Source organism: Martes martes (assembly GCF_963455335.1).
Source record: "Martes martes genome assembly, chromosome: 9".
Taxonomy (NCBI): domain Eukaryota; kingdom Metazoa; phylum Chordata; class Mammalia; order Carnivora; family Mustelidae; genus Martes; species Martes martes.
The window spans coordinates 12,600,240-12,619,137 of NC_137896.1; the positions used below are offsets into that span (position 1 = coordinate 12,600,240).

The 18,898-nt window shown below is 37.9% G+C and overlaps 1 protein-coding gene across 3 annotated transcripts in view; it reads right to left on the reverse strand.

The window, feature by feature from the left end:
• Positions 1–18,898, reverse strand: part of NCOA3 (nuclear receptor coactivator 3) — a 139,731-nt gene that overhangs the window by 19,742 nt on the left and 101,091 nt on the right. The window contains exons 3-12 of one of the 3 annotated variants that reach the window (XM_080814268.1): positions 11,111–11,215; positions 10,018–10,190; positions 9,451–9,551; positions 8,168–8,342; positions 7,592–7,780; positions 7,323–7,424; positions 3,094–3,234; positions 2,677–2,824; positions 1,262–1,653; positions 219–1,087 (exon numbers count right to left, since the gene is read on the reverse strand). In XM_080814268.1, the coding sequence (XP_080670394.1) occupies positions 219–1,087; positions 1,262–1,653; positions 2,677–2,824; positions 3,094–3,234; positions 7,323–7,424; positions 7,592–7,780; positions 8,168–8,342; positions 9,451–9,551; positions 10,018–10,190; positions 11,111–11,196 (2,376 nt within the window). In that variant the 5' untranslated portion in view covers positions 11,197–11,215. Of the gene's footprint in view, positions 1–218; positions 1,088–1,261; positions 1,654–2,676; positions 2,825–3,093; positions 3,235–7,322; positions 7,425–7,591; positions 7,781–8,167; positions 8,343–9,450; positions 9,552–10,017; positions 10,191–11,110; positions 11,216–18,898 lie in introns of those variants that run through there. The other 2 variants (XM_080814267.1, XM_080814266.1) reach the window with 2 other exon arrangements.

Consider the following 18,898-nt stretch of genomic DNA (forward strand, 5'->3'; position numbering starts at 1 on the left):
ACATTTTAAAATACACACATCTCGTACTTCCAAACTCCATCATAATACATCTTACAGATTCCCAAAATATTATAAAGAAATGATACCTCAAGAGTAAATTCCATTACATAAACCTAAAACAGAAGACAAGATTCTGCATGTAACACATGGTCTTTCCAACACAGAAATGCAATGATGAAACACAATGACTGAGCTGGAAGACAGAAAGAACAAGTTACCTCTTCATTTGTTTCTGTCTTAATTTTAGAGTCCTTCTCTTGACTCGAGCTCGGGATGGCAGAGCTGCTGCACTGACTCAGTTTACCGTCCACTCCTTCCACTTTGGGCTGCAGTTCTTTGGAGAGTGTGTCACTAGGATCATCCCTGTCCAACAGGTATCTAAGAAGTGCGTTATTTTCCTTCTTCTTAGGACTCAGTTGCTCCTGCTTGACACTCCCTTCCACACAGGACGCCGTACTACTGGTGTCCTTCCCAGTGGCCTCTGCAGTGATCTTGGCCACGTCTGCGGGTGAATTCCCGTCCTGCAGCAACTTGTGCAGAATCCGATGCTTCTCCTGCAGCAGGGACCCGTGCATATTCGATGTGGAGGACACTCCTCCAGAGGTTGAGGAAGAGACCCCAGAGGGGCTGGTGACATTAATGGAAGAGTCTTTACAACTTGAATCCAAGGGGGAGTTGGTCAAGGAGGAATGGCCCCGGTCATCAGAAGAACAGGTAAGTAACTGCAGTAATTTTTTATGACCTTTGCTTTCTAAAGGACCCCTCTGATTCTCTGACCCTTCGACAGTGCTCTCCTTACTGTCTTTGTCACTGAGGTGATCCCTGCTATTTGACTGACACATTGAACTCTCCACTGGATTCTGGTCACAATACAAGCCCAGGGGACTCTTGGAATCCTGACTGTTCACTTTATTTGGCTGGCTCATATTCATATTGGGAGAGTGATCCAATTTGGGTCCTGGTGAAGACAGAGTGGATAAAAGAGAAGTCCCCACTCCCTCACTGATAGCTTGCAGAGCACTCAGAGAGCTGCTAGAAAAGCTGTGGCTCCCAGTATTACCAGAAGATCCCATGGGAGAGTGCACACCTGGGTTGGCAGAGAAATAAAGGAAAGAATTAGACTAATGGATGCTATAACAAAATGCCACTGAACTCTCTAAAGGTTAACCTTAAAATGAACTAACTTGACAAGGATTACAACAGAAGAAGAGAATTACTGAGGAAGAAAAAAATAAAGAAAAAGAAATGCCAACAACAGTACCTGCAACAGGAGAAAACTGGTGTGAGGCCATCTTTGGACTCCCACGGTTACGAGGAGATATCATGATGTTCTGCTGATTGGAACCAAGGCCAGGGCTCCCATGTGGGGGGCTACTCATGTTGAGACCATAGTTGCTGTTCTGGTAGGAAGATGGTGACTGTATGCCTGCCCCAGGGTTCATTGAAGCTACGGGATTGGAGGCCCCGTACCTAGCCCCACTCATCGGCCCTATGGTGCTGGGGTCAGCCAAGCCGTAAGTCCTGTTGCTCAGCATCGGCAAACCTTGGTTTGGCGACATGCTCATGCTGCCTACTGAACTACTGCATCCGGCTGCTGGAGGTCTAATCCCTGGTCCGACAGGATTCGTGTTTTGTCTATACCCATTCTGTTCCCTACAAAGAAAGAAGACAAACTTGCACTAAAATATTACAGGCATGCATTAAAGCACTTTTTTTTTTTTAAATGATGAAATAAGTGCCCAGGAGCTTAACTTCCAGGCTCCATTCCAATACTTAGTGTCAGTCCCAATCTAAGTACTGATCAGTTATGCACCCAGTAACATGTTTTTTAATATGCCACAGAATCTAAATGAGTGACCACGAGCACAAGGGCCAACAACTATGGTAGCTGGGATCACACCTGCCACACCTGTAGGGGCTAACCTGGAGGGGACTGCAAATTACTCAAGATATTTAATGCATGATTGGTCTGCTCTTCCATGTGCTGCTCATTTACCATTAGCAACAGCAACGTATCTTTTTTTCTTAAAGTATTTCAAATTTCAAATTCAGGGGCGCCTGGGTGGCTCAGTGCGTTAAAGCCTCTGCCTTTGGCTCAGGTCATGATCTCAGAGTCCTGGAATCGAGCCCCGCATTGGGCTCTCTGCTCAGAGGGGAGCCTGCTTCCCTTCCTCTCTCTCTCTGCCTGCCTCTCTGCCTACTTGTGATCTCTGTCAAATAAATAAAATCTTTAAAAAAAAAATTTTCAAATTCAATTGTTAAAAGCAACATAAACATATCATCAGAAATAAAATGTAACAGAGGTAGTCAGATTTTTTATGTTCTTTCATTCACAAGCCTTCCCATTACCCAGCTTTCCCAGGAAGTATTTAATGAACAAATCCTCATTTTCACATAATAATATAACCTTAAAAATATGTGCTCACTTTGGCAGCACTTATATCAAAATAAGTAAAATAAGTGTGTGTGTGTGTGTGTGTGTGTGTGTATACACACATATACATACTCTCCCAATCATCACAAGATAATAGATCATTTCACTATCCAGGAATCTAAACTCACTTCAGCAAACCCAACGTCTCTGCTTTTTCTCGTTAAATCTTTGTAGAGTGATAATAAAGCATCTTGAGAACACTGCTGCATTTAATGTGAGGACACACCGTAAATGATCATTACCTCTGAAGAAAGTGAGTTGAGACAAAGCCATGCCGATCATTTGTGACAGGATTTCGGAAGAGTTTGCTTTTGGTTTGTGCTGACACTATGGTCCCATCGGCCAATGAGAATCGATACACCGGGGTTTCTGCATGGCCATGGATATAAGCTGTTGGGAAAAATACACCATCACTAGTGACTACAATTGGAAAAACAGATATGTGTAAGAGAGGAGAGAAAGGAAATGTACTTCAAGTGCCGCATTTTCTCAATCCAGTGAAAATACTGGACCTGCACCAAAATTACAAGCAGGGTAAAAGAAAAATGCTCAAGAATCACTTTCCTACCCCACACGCAAAACAACCATGAATACACTTAATGCTTTATGGTATACAAACACAACAACAAAGACCAAGAATCAAACTCAAAATTCTTTACCTTCTTGATAGTGACGTTTCTGAGACCACGACTGACCATCATTAAGACTAAAAAATCTCTGGATACACCTTCGGATTATATCTTCAAAGCCGGGTCTCATGGAGGATCTCAGTGAATTTGTATCTATGTTGACAACTTTTCCTATTAAACAGAAAATCAAGATTTAAATCCAACCCACGAGTATTTACTGGTTGCACACTGCACGGGTTTGCACTGAAGAAAAAGATAAAGACACTAAATCTTTGCTCCACCTTCTCTGCTATATCCAGAACTCTTCAAGGACATGGTCCTACAGGACACTCTTACATTAAATGTTCTGCTATACAAAACGTAAGAGAGTATCACAAAACTCCTTTCACTTTCTGAATGTACAGAGTATGACGTATCCAGATAACCTTAGGTTCACTTTCACTTCAAGGAAAAGACCACCACCTACCACTGAAACTGTTCATCTGAAGATATTCTGTCTCTGCAACTATGAAAATACCTGCCTACACAGCTAGCAGGAACAATTCTTTCCATCCGAGAGGCGACTGCATTTTTGGACACTTAAAATCTAAACCAGGAAGGTTAACCAAATACTTATTTCTATAATTCTGGAAGTGTCTGACTTTTGCTTAATACCAAACACACTAGAGACAAAATTTGTACAATTCAAACATGTTATGAAATTACAAGTTTCATGAAGATGGTCCTTAAAAAAAATGGACAGCTAGGCCTTCCCACACTTTCTGAGCAGTACCAGGGCAACATGGCAAGAATAAACACCTTACAAAAAGTGTCAAAAAGGAGCAAAGAAGAGGGGCCCCTGGGTGGCTCAGTCTGTTAAAAGTCCAACTTGATTTTGGTTCACGTCATGATCTCAGAGTCATGAGATCAAGCCTAGCGCTGGGCTCTATGCTGGGTGTGGAGCCTGCTTAAGATTCTCTCTCTCTCAATAAAACAAAATATTAATAGTAATAAATTTTAAAATATTTTTTAAAAAGGAGCCAAGAAGAAAGTAGTTGACCCACTGCCAAAGAAAGAGTGGTACGAGGAGAAAGCACTAGCTATGTTCCATATAAGGAATATTCAGAAAACAGTCATAAGAACTTTGTCAAAGGGACTAAAATGCCTCTGATGGCCTCAAGAGTTGTGCTTTTGAAGCAAGACTTGTTGATTTGCAAAACGTTGAAGGAACATTTTAAAAGTTCGAGATAATTACTGAGGATGTCCTGGGCAAAAACTGTGATCAACATTCGGGACATGGTTATCCACAACAAAATATGCTCCCTTGTCACAAAATGTCAGGCTATGACTGAAAGCTCATGCTGCTGCCAAAACTCACTGGTTGTTTTTGTCTGTTCTGCATAGGACTTACTAAAAAAAATGCAATACCCACATCCACACGACCTCTTATGCTCACACCAACAGGGTCCACCGAATCAGGAAGGTGATGGAACTCCTGACCCACCAGGCAAACAAATGACTTAAAAGAAGTGGTCAATAATTTGACTGGAAAGTCAGATTGGAAAGTCTGACTGGAAAGTCTTTTCCGTATCTTTCCTAATCTATTTTTTATTATGTTCAGTTAGTTCATTAGTTTCTGATGTAGTGTTCAATGATTCATTAGTTACATCTCCTAATCTATTTATCCTCTCCATGATGTGTTTGTCAAAAAAGTAAAAATATTGAAGAAAAATCAGGTTTGGATTGGGAAAACTCATAAAGCTTCACATGGTAAAAAAGAGTTCTAAAAATGCTACTGTGGGGGCGCCTGGGTGACTCAGTGGGTTAAGCCTCTGCCTTTGGCCGAGGTCATGATCTCAGGGTCCTGGGATCGAGCCCTGTGCCGGGCTCTCTGCTCGACAGGGAGCCTGCTTTCCCCTCTCTCTCTGCCTGCCTCTCTGCCTACTTGTGATCCTTGTCAAATAAATAAATAAAATCTTTTAAAAAAATAAAAATAAAAATAGGGGGCACCTGCGTGGCTCAGTGGGTTAAAGCCTCTGCCTTCGGCTCAGGTCATGATCTCAGGGTCCTGGGATCGAGCCCCACATCGACTCTGCTCAGCAGGGAGTCTGCTTCCCCCTCTCTCTCTGCCTGCCTCTCTGCCTACTTGTGATATCTATCTGTGTGTGTGTGTGTGTGTGTGTGTGTGTGTGTGTGTGTGTGTGTCAAATAAATAAATAAATAAATATATTTTTTTGAAAAATAAATAATAAAAATGAAAATAAAAATGCTACTGGGGATGACAAAGGCCACTAATGGTGGATGAGCTGACAGACAGAGCCCCCAGTCTAAGAATCTGTTTAAAATTCAGAACTTTAATGATATATGTGAAAAAACAAAACAGAAAAAAAAAAAAACCACCTTGGCAGGGGGACCTACAAAGAAGGGGCAAATGCATTCTAGGAAGAGTAAATGTTTATGCGCTATGCCCAGAATAAGGATGTTCTGTCCTCAACCACCTCCCCTGAGCTTAGCTCCAAGAGTCAGATGATGAGCACAAAAGAGATGCTCAGAAAAAATTTACATCAGGGACAGAGAATAAAACCTCTCCAAAAAAAGTATTGTGCTGACTGAGTGCAACAAACCTCCTACGAAAGAACAGGAAGCAAGTGAGAAATACCAGCTATGGTAAGATGGCTCTCAGATGGGACCCAGATGAAACTATTTGATTTTTCCTGCTTGGTAATTTCTAACTTTTATAATGTGTATATATATTGCTTTTATAATAAAAGAAAACATTAATGAGATTAAATTTTAAAGGTTCTAGTCACTAAACTACTTGAGTAAAGATGTTATATTTAGTATTCTCTTTTTTTTTTTCTATTTAGTATTTTCTATTACAAAATGTGGAATATTGCTATTTAGGGAGAAAACTTAGTCTGCCAAGTCAAAACATATACAGAGAAAGAACCACTCCAGAAGGCAAAAATTCCTGTTAACAGGTTTGCATATCTCAAGTAAAGAAAAAAATTTTTCCAATATGAAATATTTATCCATTTAAATTTTTATTTAAATATTTAACAGATTAAATTAAGAATACAAAGACCGTTTTTGCTATTATTTCATCTGTGAAAATTAATCTCATGCAGCCTCAAGATAGGTAATTGACCCTGGCATAAAATGGTAACTACAAAAATTGCTTTTTAACAGTAAAATATTGTTATGTATGTATGTGTATGTGTATATGTATATGTGTATATATACATACATATACATATATATACACACATGCATATATATATACATGCACGCACATATCCTCTCAAAAATAGCTAGAGATATGTTAGATATTTATTTTAAACCTACCTCATTTTATCAAATTACTTATTGCAGGTCCACATGGTGGACAAAAACAACAGCAAAGACTTCAACATCAGGCAGACCCAGCTGCAAATTCTTTATTAGCCAGGATCTTGGACAAGTAACCCAACATATCTGTCACCAGAGCCTAGTTCCCCATCTCTGAGATGGCACTTTGAAGACAAACCATGGCTTCACCATTCAGGGTTAGATGATCACAAGAGTTACCCTGAAGGTAAACACAGAGAATACTGCCACCACATTTAACTTTATCATTGTGCCTTATCACTTATATTGGCTTTAATTCCTTATTCCCATAGCCAAAAAAGGGCAGACCAAGATTGAAGCTTGAGGCACCTCAGTGGCTCAGTCAGTTAAGCTTCTGTCTTCAGCTCAGGTCATGATCCCGGGCTCCTGGATCGAGCCCCACGTTGGGCTCCCCGCTCAGTGGGGAGCCTGCTTCTCTCTCCCTCTCCCTCCTGCTACTTACTCCCCCACCTGAACTCTCTCTCTTTCTCAAATAAATAATTTTTTTAAAAAAAATTTTTAATTGAAGCTCATGCTGATATTAAGAATTACTCCCAGTAATTCTCATTAAATTACCTATATTTTTGAAAACTTATTTATGAAAAATGGGTTTCAAGTCAGAAAAAGCAATATTAACTTCTGACTTGAAATGTTATTTGGAAAGAGAGCTAGGTGCCTCTACATTTATTTTTTATTTATTTGAGGGATTTTACATGTCAAATATACCCACCACAAATGCCAGGGGTCTCAGTGAATCTCAGAGCTGCATAAAAAACATAAGGAGTAATCCATGCAAAGCATTCATTACAGGGACACAGGAACTTACATGATAGTGCAGGCTGTAGAAATAGTAAACTTTTATAAAAACTCACCAATGAACAAACTGTATACACACACATATACCAAGTGTTTACCTGAAAGATCATGTCTAGTAATAAAGCTCTCAGGGTTTGAGGGAAACGCTCTTTCTCCTGTAGTAATGCGGCGTGCTACACAGATCATACAGGATTGCAAATCTACAATAAAAATTTAACCAGGTAAGGATTATATTTAACTTTAGGACAACTGTATTCAATAGGCAAGTAAGGATGTGGAATTCAGTAAATGAATACGACAACAGAAATCACAGAACTAGAAATCTGGCCACTGTTTGACAGAATCTCAAACATGTGGTGAATCTTACCTTCCCCTTCCTCCATCATGGCTCGCGGCTGAGACAGGGCAAAGCACTGCATTGTTTCATATCTCTGGCGCATTTCAGGGCCAGTGTTTATGTCTTCCAGAATATCATGAGGTGTTTTCATCAACATACGGCAATTAAACGTATGGCTTTTTTGTCTCTGGGTCTCGTTTGTCCAGGCAACTCCATTAACTATGGAAAACAAAAGGAAAAGTTTTTTAAAAGCTGGCAATTCAGTCTATGACTATCATCAAAAATTTAAGCTGTACTTTTCTCATTACTATGTTTTCTATAGTAATTTCTACACAGACATTTTGCAATGGCAATATATATAATACTGGAATAACCTCCATTTCAACAGAAATCTCACCATTTTGTAATTTGCTGTATATCTGGCCCAATGAAATGTGTACCAAATTCCAAATTCATCAAGTCATATTTGAAAGTTTTGCTGTTAACCACCTGCCTTTCTGCACAAGTATGATCACTCTGGCTCCCAAAATGTGGGTTCAATTTTCTAAGAAACTGTCAAGAAAATTATTTTTTAGCTTATTTAGAAAATACACATTAAAAGGCTACCTGTAGATTTTGGTAAGTTTTTAAGGAAATCCTTTCTGTCTTCTTCATGCAAGATATTGTAGACACTTGTATTAACCAGGTCCTCTTGCTTATACTGCAGATACTGTGTGACATTCTCTGACACAAATACAATGTTTCCATCACGATTCACCACAAACAGGAAACCATCCAATGCCTAAAGTGGGATATGTTAATATTAGCTATTATGGACTGAACTGTATCCCCACCAAAATTCACATGCTGAAGCCCTAACCTTCATACAAATAGGGCTCTAATCCGATAGGACTGATGTTCATATGTAAGAAAAGAGATGCCAGGGATGCACATACACAGAGAGATCATATGAAGACATACGGAAAAGGCAACCACCTATACGCCAAGGAAAGAGGTCTCAGGAGGGAAACCAAGCCTGCCAACACTTGACATTGGACTTCCACCCTCCAGAACGTTAAGAAATAAATTCCTGGGAGTGCCTTGGTGGCTCAGTCAGTTAAGTGTCCAACTCCTGAATTCAGCTCAGGTCTTAAGATCTAGCCCCACATCAGGATCCATACCTGCTTAAGATTCTCTCTCTCTTCCTTACCCTCTGCCTCTCCCCAACTCTCTCAGTCTTAAAAAAAAAGAAATAGCCACCCAATCTGTGATATTTTGTTATGGCAGCCTTAGCCAATTAAGACACCAGACCTAAAGTACTAAACAGAAATTTTAAAACTACTGTTGATCTAACAACCACCACAATTATCAGCGACCATTTACCATTCCTGTTAACATCAGCACAATTACTATAGGGCTTTATAAAAAATAAAAAGAATTGGGGAAAAAAGAACTACAGTCAACATAAAATCTGAATTTTTGAAGAATTATAATCTAATTACAATCTCATTATATTCTAATTATAATCTAATTTTTGAAGAATTATATCTTGAAAGGAGCTTCAAAAAGTAAGAAAATCATCCTTAGCACATACTGTTTTTCCACTTGATACCAAGTCAAGCTATAAGCACTACACTACTCCCTAATGAAAATTTACAAAGAACTAAGTCGATCAACTAAAGAGGAGTTGGAGTAAACTAGTTGAAACAACAAAGAGAAGTTAATAGGTGCACTTTATGAAGAGCCTCCCTGCTCCTAACTCCTGCTTTAAAGTAAGAGAAACATGCTGTAGGTGCTACAGGTGAATCAACACTATTTAAGGAAACTACTTACAAAATAATTTTTAAGCCCATTACAAAAGTGTATTTTTTAAGTCTTAAAAATTCCTCAAAAAAGTATAATATACTTGCCTGAAGTAAAAGTGGCCCTAAGGAGTCTTTATCAATAACTCCCTGTCCTGTAGAGGATACATCAGCTTTCTGAACATCATCATCACTGGAAATAGCTTTTCCTGAAAAGATACAAGGCAGTACTACAAATAGCATATACATATCAGCTATAGGTCAATTTCACCTTCACACAGTGCCCAGAACAAAGATACACACGGGGCATATATATGTACATATATAACATTTCATGATAAAAAAACAATGCTATAATTTTTAAATGTTAAAATTTAGGATTTACCCAGGAGGGCAGAAGATACCCTCAATTTTCCTTCACTACTACATGTACTATCCATGGCTTCCTGAAAGGAAGCTAACACATGACTAGGTAAGAACACAGGCCTCTATCTACTTCTCTATTAACTGTTTCTCGAAGAGTACAGTTGGTCAACTCATTTGTCCAGTCCCACAGGCTAGGTTCAATTAGCAGTAGTCCATACATGAGCAACAAGGAAGCCAAAAGACAAATGTAAACACAGTTGACAAGTTTCCTTCTGAGAAGACTTGAGTGTTTTTCTTACTTTGTATTACCTTGCTCTTTTATTTGACGTATCTGTCTTACTGTTTCCTTTAAAATTGCACATTTATCTGGTTTGACATTGAAATTGTCAATATCGCTAAGATTAGCAGATATCAGTTCAGCCAATTCTTCAATATATTTACTCTCCTGCTCCCGTCTCCACTTTTCACCACTGCAGGTAAGACTGAGAGAGAAGGGGGGGGGGGTGTCATGAATACACCTATCACACAAGAGCAGTGAGCAGAACGAGTACACAGCACCACTACCTTCACATCTAAACAAATTAAATTCAGCCAATAGAAACCATCAAAACCTTGGGCCTGGTTAGTACTTGGATGGGAGAAACCATCAAAACCTTGTCTTGGAGAAGTAGCAGAATAGAGTAGAAATTCAGGCAAACCTAAATTTCAAGTCCACCTTTTTGTTAGCCTGGTGGCCTTGGGCAGACTTAGTCTCAGTATCTTCATCGGGAATATGAGGATACATAGTCTTTACCTCAGAGACAGTAAAACAACAAAGAATAAGGAAAACAGTGCTAGCTACTTATTAATGACAAGGTTTTATGGTTTATAGATCATTTTTTACTCTACAACAATCACATTAAAACTCACGTCATACTGGCCTTGACAAATACTAAAAAGGCTAGAGTATCACTGCATAAAATGAAATATTTGATTTCCATTTTTTAAACTTCAAACTTCATTCAGGAAAAGAATGATGAAACCCCACAAATGTCAAAATGCCACTTACATTTTCCTACAGGAATTTGAAGAGTCTTACTTGGATAACATCAATTATCTATTCCTAACTCCTACCTACCTCCTCCACTGAGAAATGCTTCACGCTGTATCAAAGGTGTTAGTATAAGATTCTTGCTTCTATCTGAATCAGAACAAAATTTCTATTGCATCATAAGGATGTCCATCTGATCACTATGCCACACTACTTACTACAAAGCGAAATCGTATAATTTAAGCAAAGACAAAAAAAGAAAATTTTAACCAGAGAATATAAATAACAGAAAGCTGAAATGCTATCTTTAAGCAAAAATATAACAGTAGGGGGAGGAGCCTTTGGTGAAGCATCAGGAAATACACTGCCTACCCTTGTCCTGGAGTATCACATGGCAATTTGCGTTTTCGTGAATCAGGGGCCAGTGGATCCAAGGAGCTTTCTCCCAATCCGCTCATCGTGACTACACATCAGCAACTAAGAAAGAATAATGAGAAGATGAAAATATTATACAATATCCATGACTTTACAAAGCTATCGTATGCCTGAATGGCTTAATCTTATAATTCCGAAGTACACCCTCTCCATGGTTAGATTCTTTTTTTTTTTTTTGAAAGATTTTATTTATTTATTTGAGAGAGAGACAGAGAGACAGCAGGAGCAAGGGGAACAGCTGAGGGAGAGGGAGAGGGACAAGCAAACTCCTCACTGAGCAGGGAGCACGCAGGGCTCAATCTCAGGACCCCGAGATCATGAACTGAGCCAAAGTCAAACACTTAACCAACTGAGGCACCCAGGCACCCCCATGGTTAGAGAATTCTTAATACTCTTTATTATAAATTTGTATTCTGAAGACAACGTCGAGTTCATATTCCAGTTTAATTATGCAGAACGTACAACTCCAAGACTAAAATGTTTCTCAAGTCCTACTAAAAATGCGTATGTTAAACACTACAAAGGATAAGGAAGGCATCTTTTCATATTTAATAACAAGAAAAAGAGACTGCCAACTCTCCAAGTGATGAAATCCCAGGGCACCCAGCTGGCTCAGTTAGTAGAGAAGGTGACTCTTGGTCTCAGAGTTTTGAGTTTTGAGCCCCAATGCTGGGTGTGGAGATTACTTAAAAATAAAAATCTTGAAAAAAAAAATACTACATTTTATTTTTACCCAAAAAAGCACAAATTAGAGCTTATCTTGTCATTTGGTAAAGAGTCTTCAAATGATGAAAGTCTAACTTTTTTTCAGGCTATTTTCAAGGTAGCACATGGTTTTCCTTTAAACCATTTCATTAGTATTTATTACCTACTGTGTTGTTCTTCTGTGACTTCAAAATAAATCTGGAATGTGTAAATAACACATAAACTCCACTATGTTAGGCCTGGAGAGAAGATGTACAATAAAAAATTCAGAGGAGGGGAGGAAGGGATTTTGGCAAGATCCACGTAGCAACAATTATCTTAATATTAACTGATGGAAATGTAATGTTTTTGGTTAAGATTTCAATGATAAAGAATATATATGTAGGATGTTTCTTATTGAAACAAAAACAGGTTTTAACATTCAGTAGATCATAATTTTAAGACATCTACTAAGCCTTCACTAAGAACTTTATTTGTCCTAAACTCTTGTTTAGGAAGACAATCATTGTTCTAAAAAATTCCAAGTCCATCAAGAAGATCAAACTTTCCAAACTACTTTTTTCTTAATATGTTAAAAATACATCTTGCAGTTCATCTAGATTTTAGACATGCAGTGAAGGACATAAATTTCCACTAGGTGGCACAATAATACCAGGAAAGCAGACAAATAAAAACCCAAAATTTCACACACGATGCCCATGAAACTTAAAATACGTAGCTTTTACAATCAAAACCATGTGATCATTAACCAAGAGTTCTAGATTATGACATCACCTTTACATATGCTGTAGGTATGAATTAAACACCAACAAAATTTATTCTACCTATAATTTTGGTAGTAAAATGTAGAAGCTGAAAACTGAGATGTTTCCAAAGAGTTGTTCCCCCCACCCCTTACAAGTTAAAATAAAAGAGAAAAGAACTTAACATATCTTTGATTAATAGTGACTCAATACGGGGTGCCTGGGTGGGTCAGTGGGTTGAGCAGCAAACTCCTGATACCAGCTCAGGTCATGATCCCAGGGTTGTAAAAGGAAATCCCCAGTTGGGTGCCACAGTCAGCAGGGAGCCTGTTTGAGACTCTCTGCGCACCCCACCACCCCGTGCCTGCACATGCACGCACATGCTCTCACCCTCTAAAATAAATCAATCTTTAAAAATATATATATATAGTGGCTCAATATTATGATTTTGAAGCATACCTACACCCCACAATGCCAGAAATACTGTTCTTCAAAAATGACAATGTCATAAAAAACAAAATCTTTAAGTATTCCAGATTTTAAAAAGCTAAAAAGAAATGACAAATGTGATATTTGTTCCCATACTGGATTCTGTCCTAGACAGGGGAAGTGCTATAGAAGACATTAATGGATCAACTAGCAAAATTAGAATATGTACGGTAAGAATATTTTATCCATGTCAAATTTACTTAAGTTGAGTTCTGTACATGTTTAAGAGGCTATCCCTATTCTTAATATTTATAGTAAATGGGCCATTATATAGGCAGATGACCCTCCAGTGGTGGAGGGATGGGATTTATATATATTTTAAGTGACTGGGTGAGAAAAGGAACAGAAAGAAAAGCAAAGAAGAGGAAGAAAGGAGAAAGGAGGGCAGCAAAATATTGACACTGGGTGGATCTTGGTAGGAGAAAATTTTGAAGTTCTTTGTACTATTCTTTTTCTTGCAACTTTAAGTTTAAAATTATTTCCAGGGGCACCTGGGTGGCTCAGTGGGTTAAAGCTTCTGTCTTCGGCCCAGGTCATGATCCCAGGGTCCTGGGATCAGAGCCCAGCACTGGGCTCTCTGCTCAGCAGGGAGCCTGGTTCCCCTCCTCTCTCTCTGCCTGCCTCCCTTCCTACTTGTGATCTCAAAAATAAATTAATAAATATAAATAAAATTATTTCCACACTTGATCTTAGCCAAAAGGCCGAGAAGCGATAAATAAAATTATTTCCAAATAAAAATGTTTTAAAGTATGTTCAGTTTTTATTTCCAATTTTCATATTTAAAAACAGTCCTTAAGTACAGAAAAATAATTTTAGCTATGTCAATACACACCTGGTTTTATAGGTTTCATTCACAAAGTTATTTTTAAATTGAGTGGCAAACCATCCAGTGAGTAATAACATTTCTTTACTTTAAAAATATCATCTATTCCCCCCCCACCCAAAAAAAAAATCATCTATTCCACATCCTGGATATTATTTTCTTACTTTGATATCAAACATAAGCTGAATCCCCAAAATTGAATGGCAAACTACTTAGTGAACAAATAGCATTTCTTTACTTTGAAAGACGTGATTTATTCTATAGTCTCAGTATTTTTTTTTTAATATTTTACTTATTTATTTGACACAGAGATACCACAAGTAGGCAGAGAGGCAGGTGGGGGGGGAGGGGAGTAGGTTCCCTGCTGAGCAGAGAAGCCCGATGCAGGGCTCGATCCCAGAACCCAGAGACCATGACCTGAGCCAAAGGCAGAGGCTTAACCACTGAGCCACCCAGATGCCCCTCTATAGTCTCAGTATTATTTCACCTTACTTTGCTATTAAATATTAAGCTGAATCTCTACTGCAGTTTAAGGTGTCCAGCATTTATTAAGTGGTCAATAAATGTCTTGAATAAATACTGAATAAATGGAACATTCAACTTATTAAGTCACACTTTAGAATTCCCTTCATTCTAATTTATATAATAGTACAAATTTTTTAAATTTTTCACTTCTACACTTGATATAGGATGTCACTAAAATGAATTTTAAAGGCATAAATTACATCAGTAGAGAATGAAAAACCATGACAATCTCTCAGTATGGAAGAAATCAATAACCACAATTACCAGTCTAAACCAGAAAGGCATACAAATCACTCATGTTAAGTCAATTTTTATGTGTATGTAGAGAAATATAAATATGTCAAATGTGTCCATGCATACAGATGTGACTCTTTCTCTTGATCTGGCATAACAAGAAGCCATAATGTGCATGACTGTGTAGTCTATGTACTACCAAACTTACTCTTTTACAGAATCCACTGATCTCTAGTAACAAAAGTAATTATCCACAAATGTACGAAATGTATGAACACAAAATTCTAATGTAAAACCATGAAGGTTTCCTTTTTTTTTTTTTTTTAAGAATGGGTTTGCCAATTTCTTATCTAGTTATTACTCAGATATGAACCTTGGTACCAGGACATAGGTACTGCATAACACCTGAAAGATCACATGATTTCCAAGAATGAATGACAAAATACCATACAACAATGAAAAAAATCAAAATATAGCAAATGCATCTCCCAAATTTCATTAGGATAAAGAAAATGCTCAACATGAAAAATGAAAACTGTATTTCTGCCCAAAATATAAGTTTGTGTATATAATAACTAATACAACTGATCCTGAGCACAAATGACTATGCCATATAAGTTTTCTGTTTATTTGGTATTAATCTTCATTATAAATATAAAATTTGTAAATAGCATTTGTTTTATTTGCCAGGTCTGCTGCCTGCTTCTCACTGGTGGAGATGGACTCAATCTTTATCATCTGAGAGGATATATTACCTAGTTTGGTAAATTACTCTTTTTAAGGTATGAAAGATAAATGCCTAGCACACACCCTAAATCTAGACCATTTTCAGTCAGTAGTCAATAATTAGAGTGGGAGGAGAGAACAGATTGCATACGAGGCCCATGAATAGATCATTTTTCCCCAAAATATTCTAGAAGAAACATAAATTGGTAACTGTGCTTACATTTTTACTTCTTAAATTACATCCCATCTAGTTTAGAGGATATATGGAGTTGGTAAAATCCATATTCAAAGGGAAAATAATACAGCACAAGAGTCTCACAGTGTCTTTGAAAATTATAAGAACAGTCTATGAATATTAAGCCCCTTCTACAGTCTGACTCCCTATTATTAAAGATCACCTACACAGTACAGAATTAAGACCACAATATATATCTGTCTCCCAAGTGATCTGCACTCAAAGTCACCTCATAAATCCAATGACTTGCACAGATATATTTTGAAGCTGCTAACCAAGAGACATCCCCCAAGTGATTATGAAACTAGAGATACACCTCAACTACACTTCCAGGCAGAATACAATCCAACCAGTTTTGTCAAGCCTCTGACACCACCATGTAGTGTAAAAACAGACTAGAGGAACACCTGGGTGGCTCAGTGAGTTAAGCATCTGCCTTTGCCTCAGGTCATGATCTCAGTGTCCTGGGATCAAGCCCTGGTCAGGCTCCTGCTCAGTCGGGAACTCCCTGCCCCTACCCACAAGCTCGTGCTCTCTCTCTCTCAAAAAACAAATAAAATATTTTTTTAAAAGAGAAAAAAGAACTAGAGTAGAGAACTTTTCATTGAATCAGAATCCAAGAGCCCAAAATATGTTCAGTCTTTCAGAGTGAACTCAGCCATCTAGATCCTTGAGCTGTTTCACAATTTTCTCCCTTTTCTAAAATGTTTCTAAGAGTTCTGTGCTATCTACCTCAATGTACTGATATGACGATGCATACTTTAAGCTAAGATCACATTTAAGTAAGATATTCTATGCAATTTACTTCAAATATAGACAGGAGCAATTTAGAATAACTTTCAGTGCTATCAAAATCTAATTATTACCTACTGCTATATTATTTGGAAAAATTGGATTTAAAATGAACAAAATCTTAGAGGAACTGGTTAGAATTCCTTATATAAATACTATAGAACTTCTATACACAATAAGCTATAATACATGTTTAAGCCTAGACATGCTCAGATTACAAGTTAAATTGCTAAAAAATGAACATTCCTAAACTAATTCAGGATAAAAAGCAGAAAAGAATTATACTTGCCAGTTCAAAAGTCATGAAAATGTTGGTATATGACTGAATGGCATTAACTAGTTTTCATTTGGGTTATCTGCAGTTAAGATAGGAGGAAAAAAATATTGATTGTGTATGACAAATTAGCCAGATGGACAAGGATACAGGAAGTACTCCTGTCCAAAAGGAAAAGATACCAATCAAAAATGGTAAGGCCCGCAGTTTGGGACGGGGTGGGGGTGGGGGGTGCCATGAGATGCCAAATTCCAAAATGGGGAAGAGATGGGTTACCCAGTAAATCTCAGATGGCATACAGACCTACTAAAATATTTTACTTTTCCTAAATTAATAAGAGAAAGGGAAGGGAATAACTTCTGTGGCAGTACAGTGCTGGGCACATCACATATTCTGTGTAATTTCTCATAATGACTCTCCAAAGTATGTATCAGTATTCCCACTTGACAGATAAGGAAAGAGCTAAGCAATGTGCCACTGGATTACACCCAGATACTAGATGGCAGAGCTGGACTCAGAACTGTATAACCAACAAAATACGCACCACATGTTCCTTGGGCATTTTATCCCTCCCCCAAAATAAACCATTTATATTTTTAATCACACCATCCAACCAGTTAACCAGAAAATGTCTCAACTCATCAGTAAGAACACTGAGAAGCTGTACACTCAGGGTTTAGGGGTGTGCAGAGTATCAGGGGCAGAGACTAGGAGCCCCTCAAACGCAGCAGGCACTAATGCTGCTATTCCCCTCAAGCCCCTAAAAACTAACCACTACTCTACAAGTCACCAGATAAATCGCCCTCTGAGGTGGGTCTAATATTAACCCTTACCCTTACTTCCACTTGATATGAGTAACAGTGGCTAACACAGCAAGAACACTACTTAAGATCAAAAACGCACAAACTATAACCTAAAGAAGTACGTCAAGTCTTTTTAGTCTTGGAATTTCTAAGATTAAATGCTGGGGCCAAAACTTTTGACTATCCCACAAGTAATTTAATTTATTTGTCAGGCTTGTTTGGCTGACTTATACAAGGTATGATTAAATAATGCTAATTAGGGAGTATTTCTGGGTATCTCCTGAGAATCACAGTAACTTGAGGAAGATTTTCAAAGAACAACTGTGGATTTGAAATAATTTATTGAAAACCACTTGAAGCTTAATGTAAAAGCAGAAACTGCTCAATCCAATTAGGGAAAAAAATACCACTGGGAAAAATTATGAGACATTCATATATAAAAGCACTACCCAAAATTCAAGTTCCAAACTGACACTCTTATTTAAGACAATTTAGTATACAGTCACCACTAATTAGTCTAAAGCCTTAATCCTACAAAATTATATTTTCTAAAATATCAAATTAAAGGTTTTATTTCAATCTATGGTACAGCTCCAAGAAAACCAGCACCATAGAGGAAAAGACTGAAGAACTGAGGACAGTAAAACCTGTGTGTGTTTAAAAGACCATGGGGGGTAGCCAGAGTGGGATAAGCATGGCGCTGCTCTGAAAGCTTCCTCATCAGCCAGATGCTTCTTCCAGGGATTACTTTTATGTTTTAATTCAACCCTAGCAAAGAGGGTAAGAGCTGAAAGAAGACAAGGACAGGAAAGAGAGAAAGTTTCAAATAAAAACTAACTGGCAATATCCTCTCGTTTTGTTGCTGATAACCTGTTATGTTTATTTAGTGGGATCAAATATAAACCACCTAATGCAATCCACTTTTCAATTTAATTCTATCTCAGCTCAAACATTTGCATGCCCAGAACCATTTTAGGTCCAGGAAGGAGAAATGAATCACACCATACACTGTTACGACTCTCGGGTTAGCAGAAGAGGAAAACATAAACAGTTATAACAACATAATTGGTAAGTGTTAAAATGAAGGCACTGCATAAAGTGTCGTGGGAACACAGCTGATAGGAAACCTACCAGCCTACAGCTGTTTTTTAAAGAGAAAAAGCAGATGAGCAGTGTCTATAATAAACTACCTTGGTACAGACATATGCCAGAAATGGTATACCCTTAGGTCCTGTCTTGTTTAGTTTATAAGGCCAACAAATTCGAAAAGGGGCTAGCAGAGAACAACAGAGTAAAACATCCTATTTTTAATATATAAATTAAGCTAAAAAGCATCCAAATGTACATTAACAGCTATTTTTATCCACAAGTTTCAT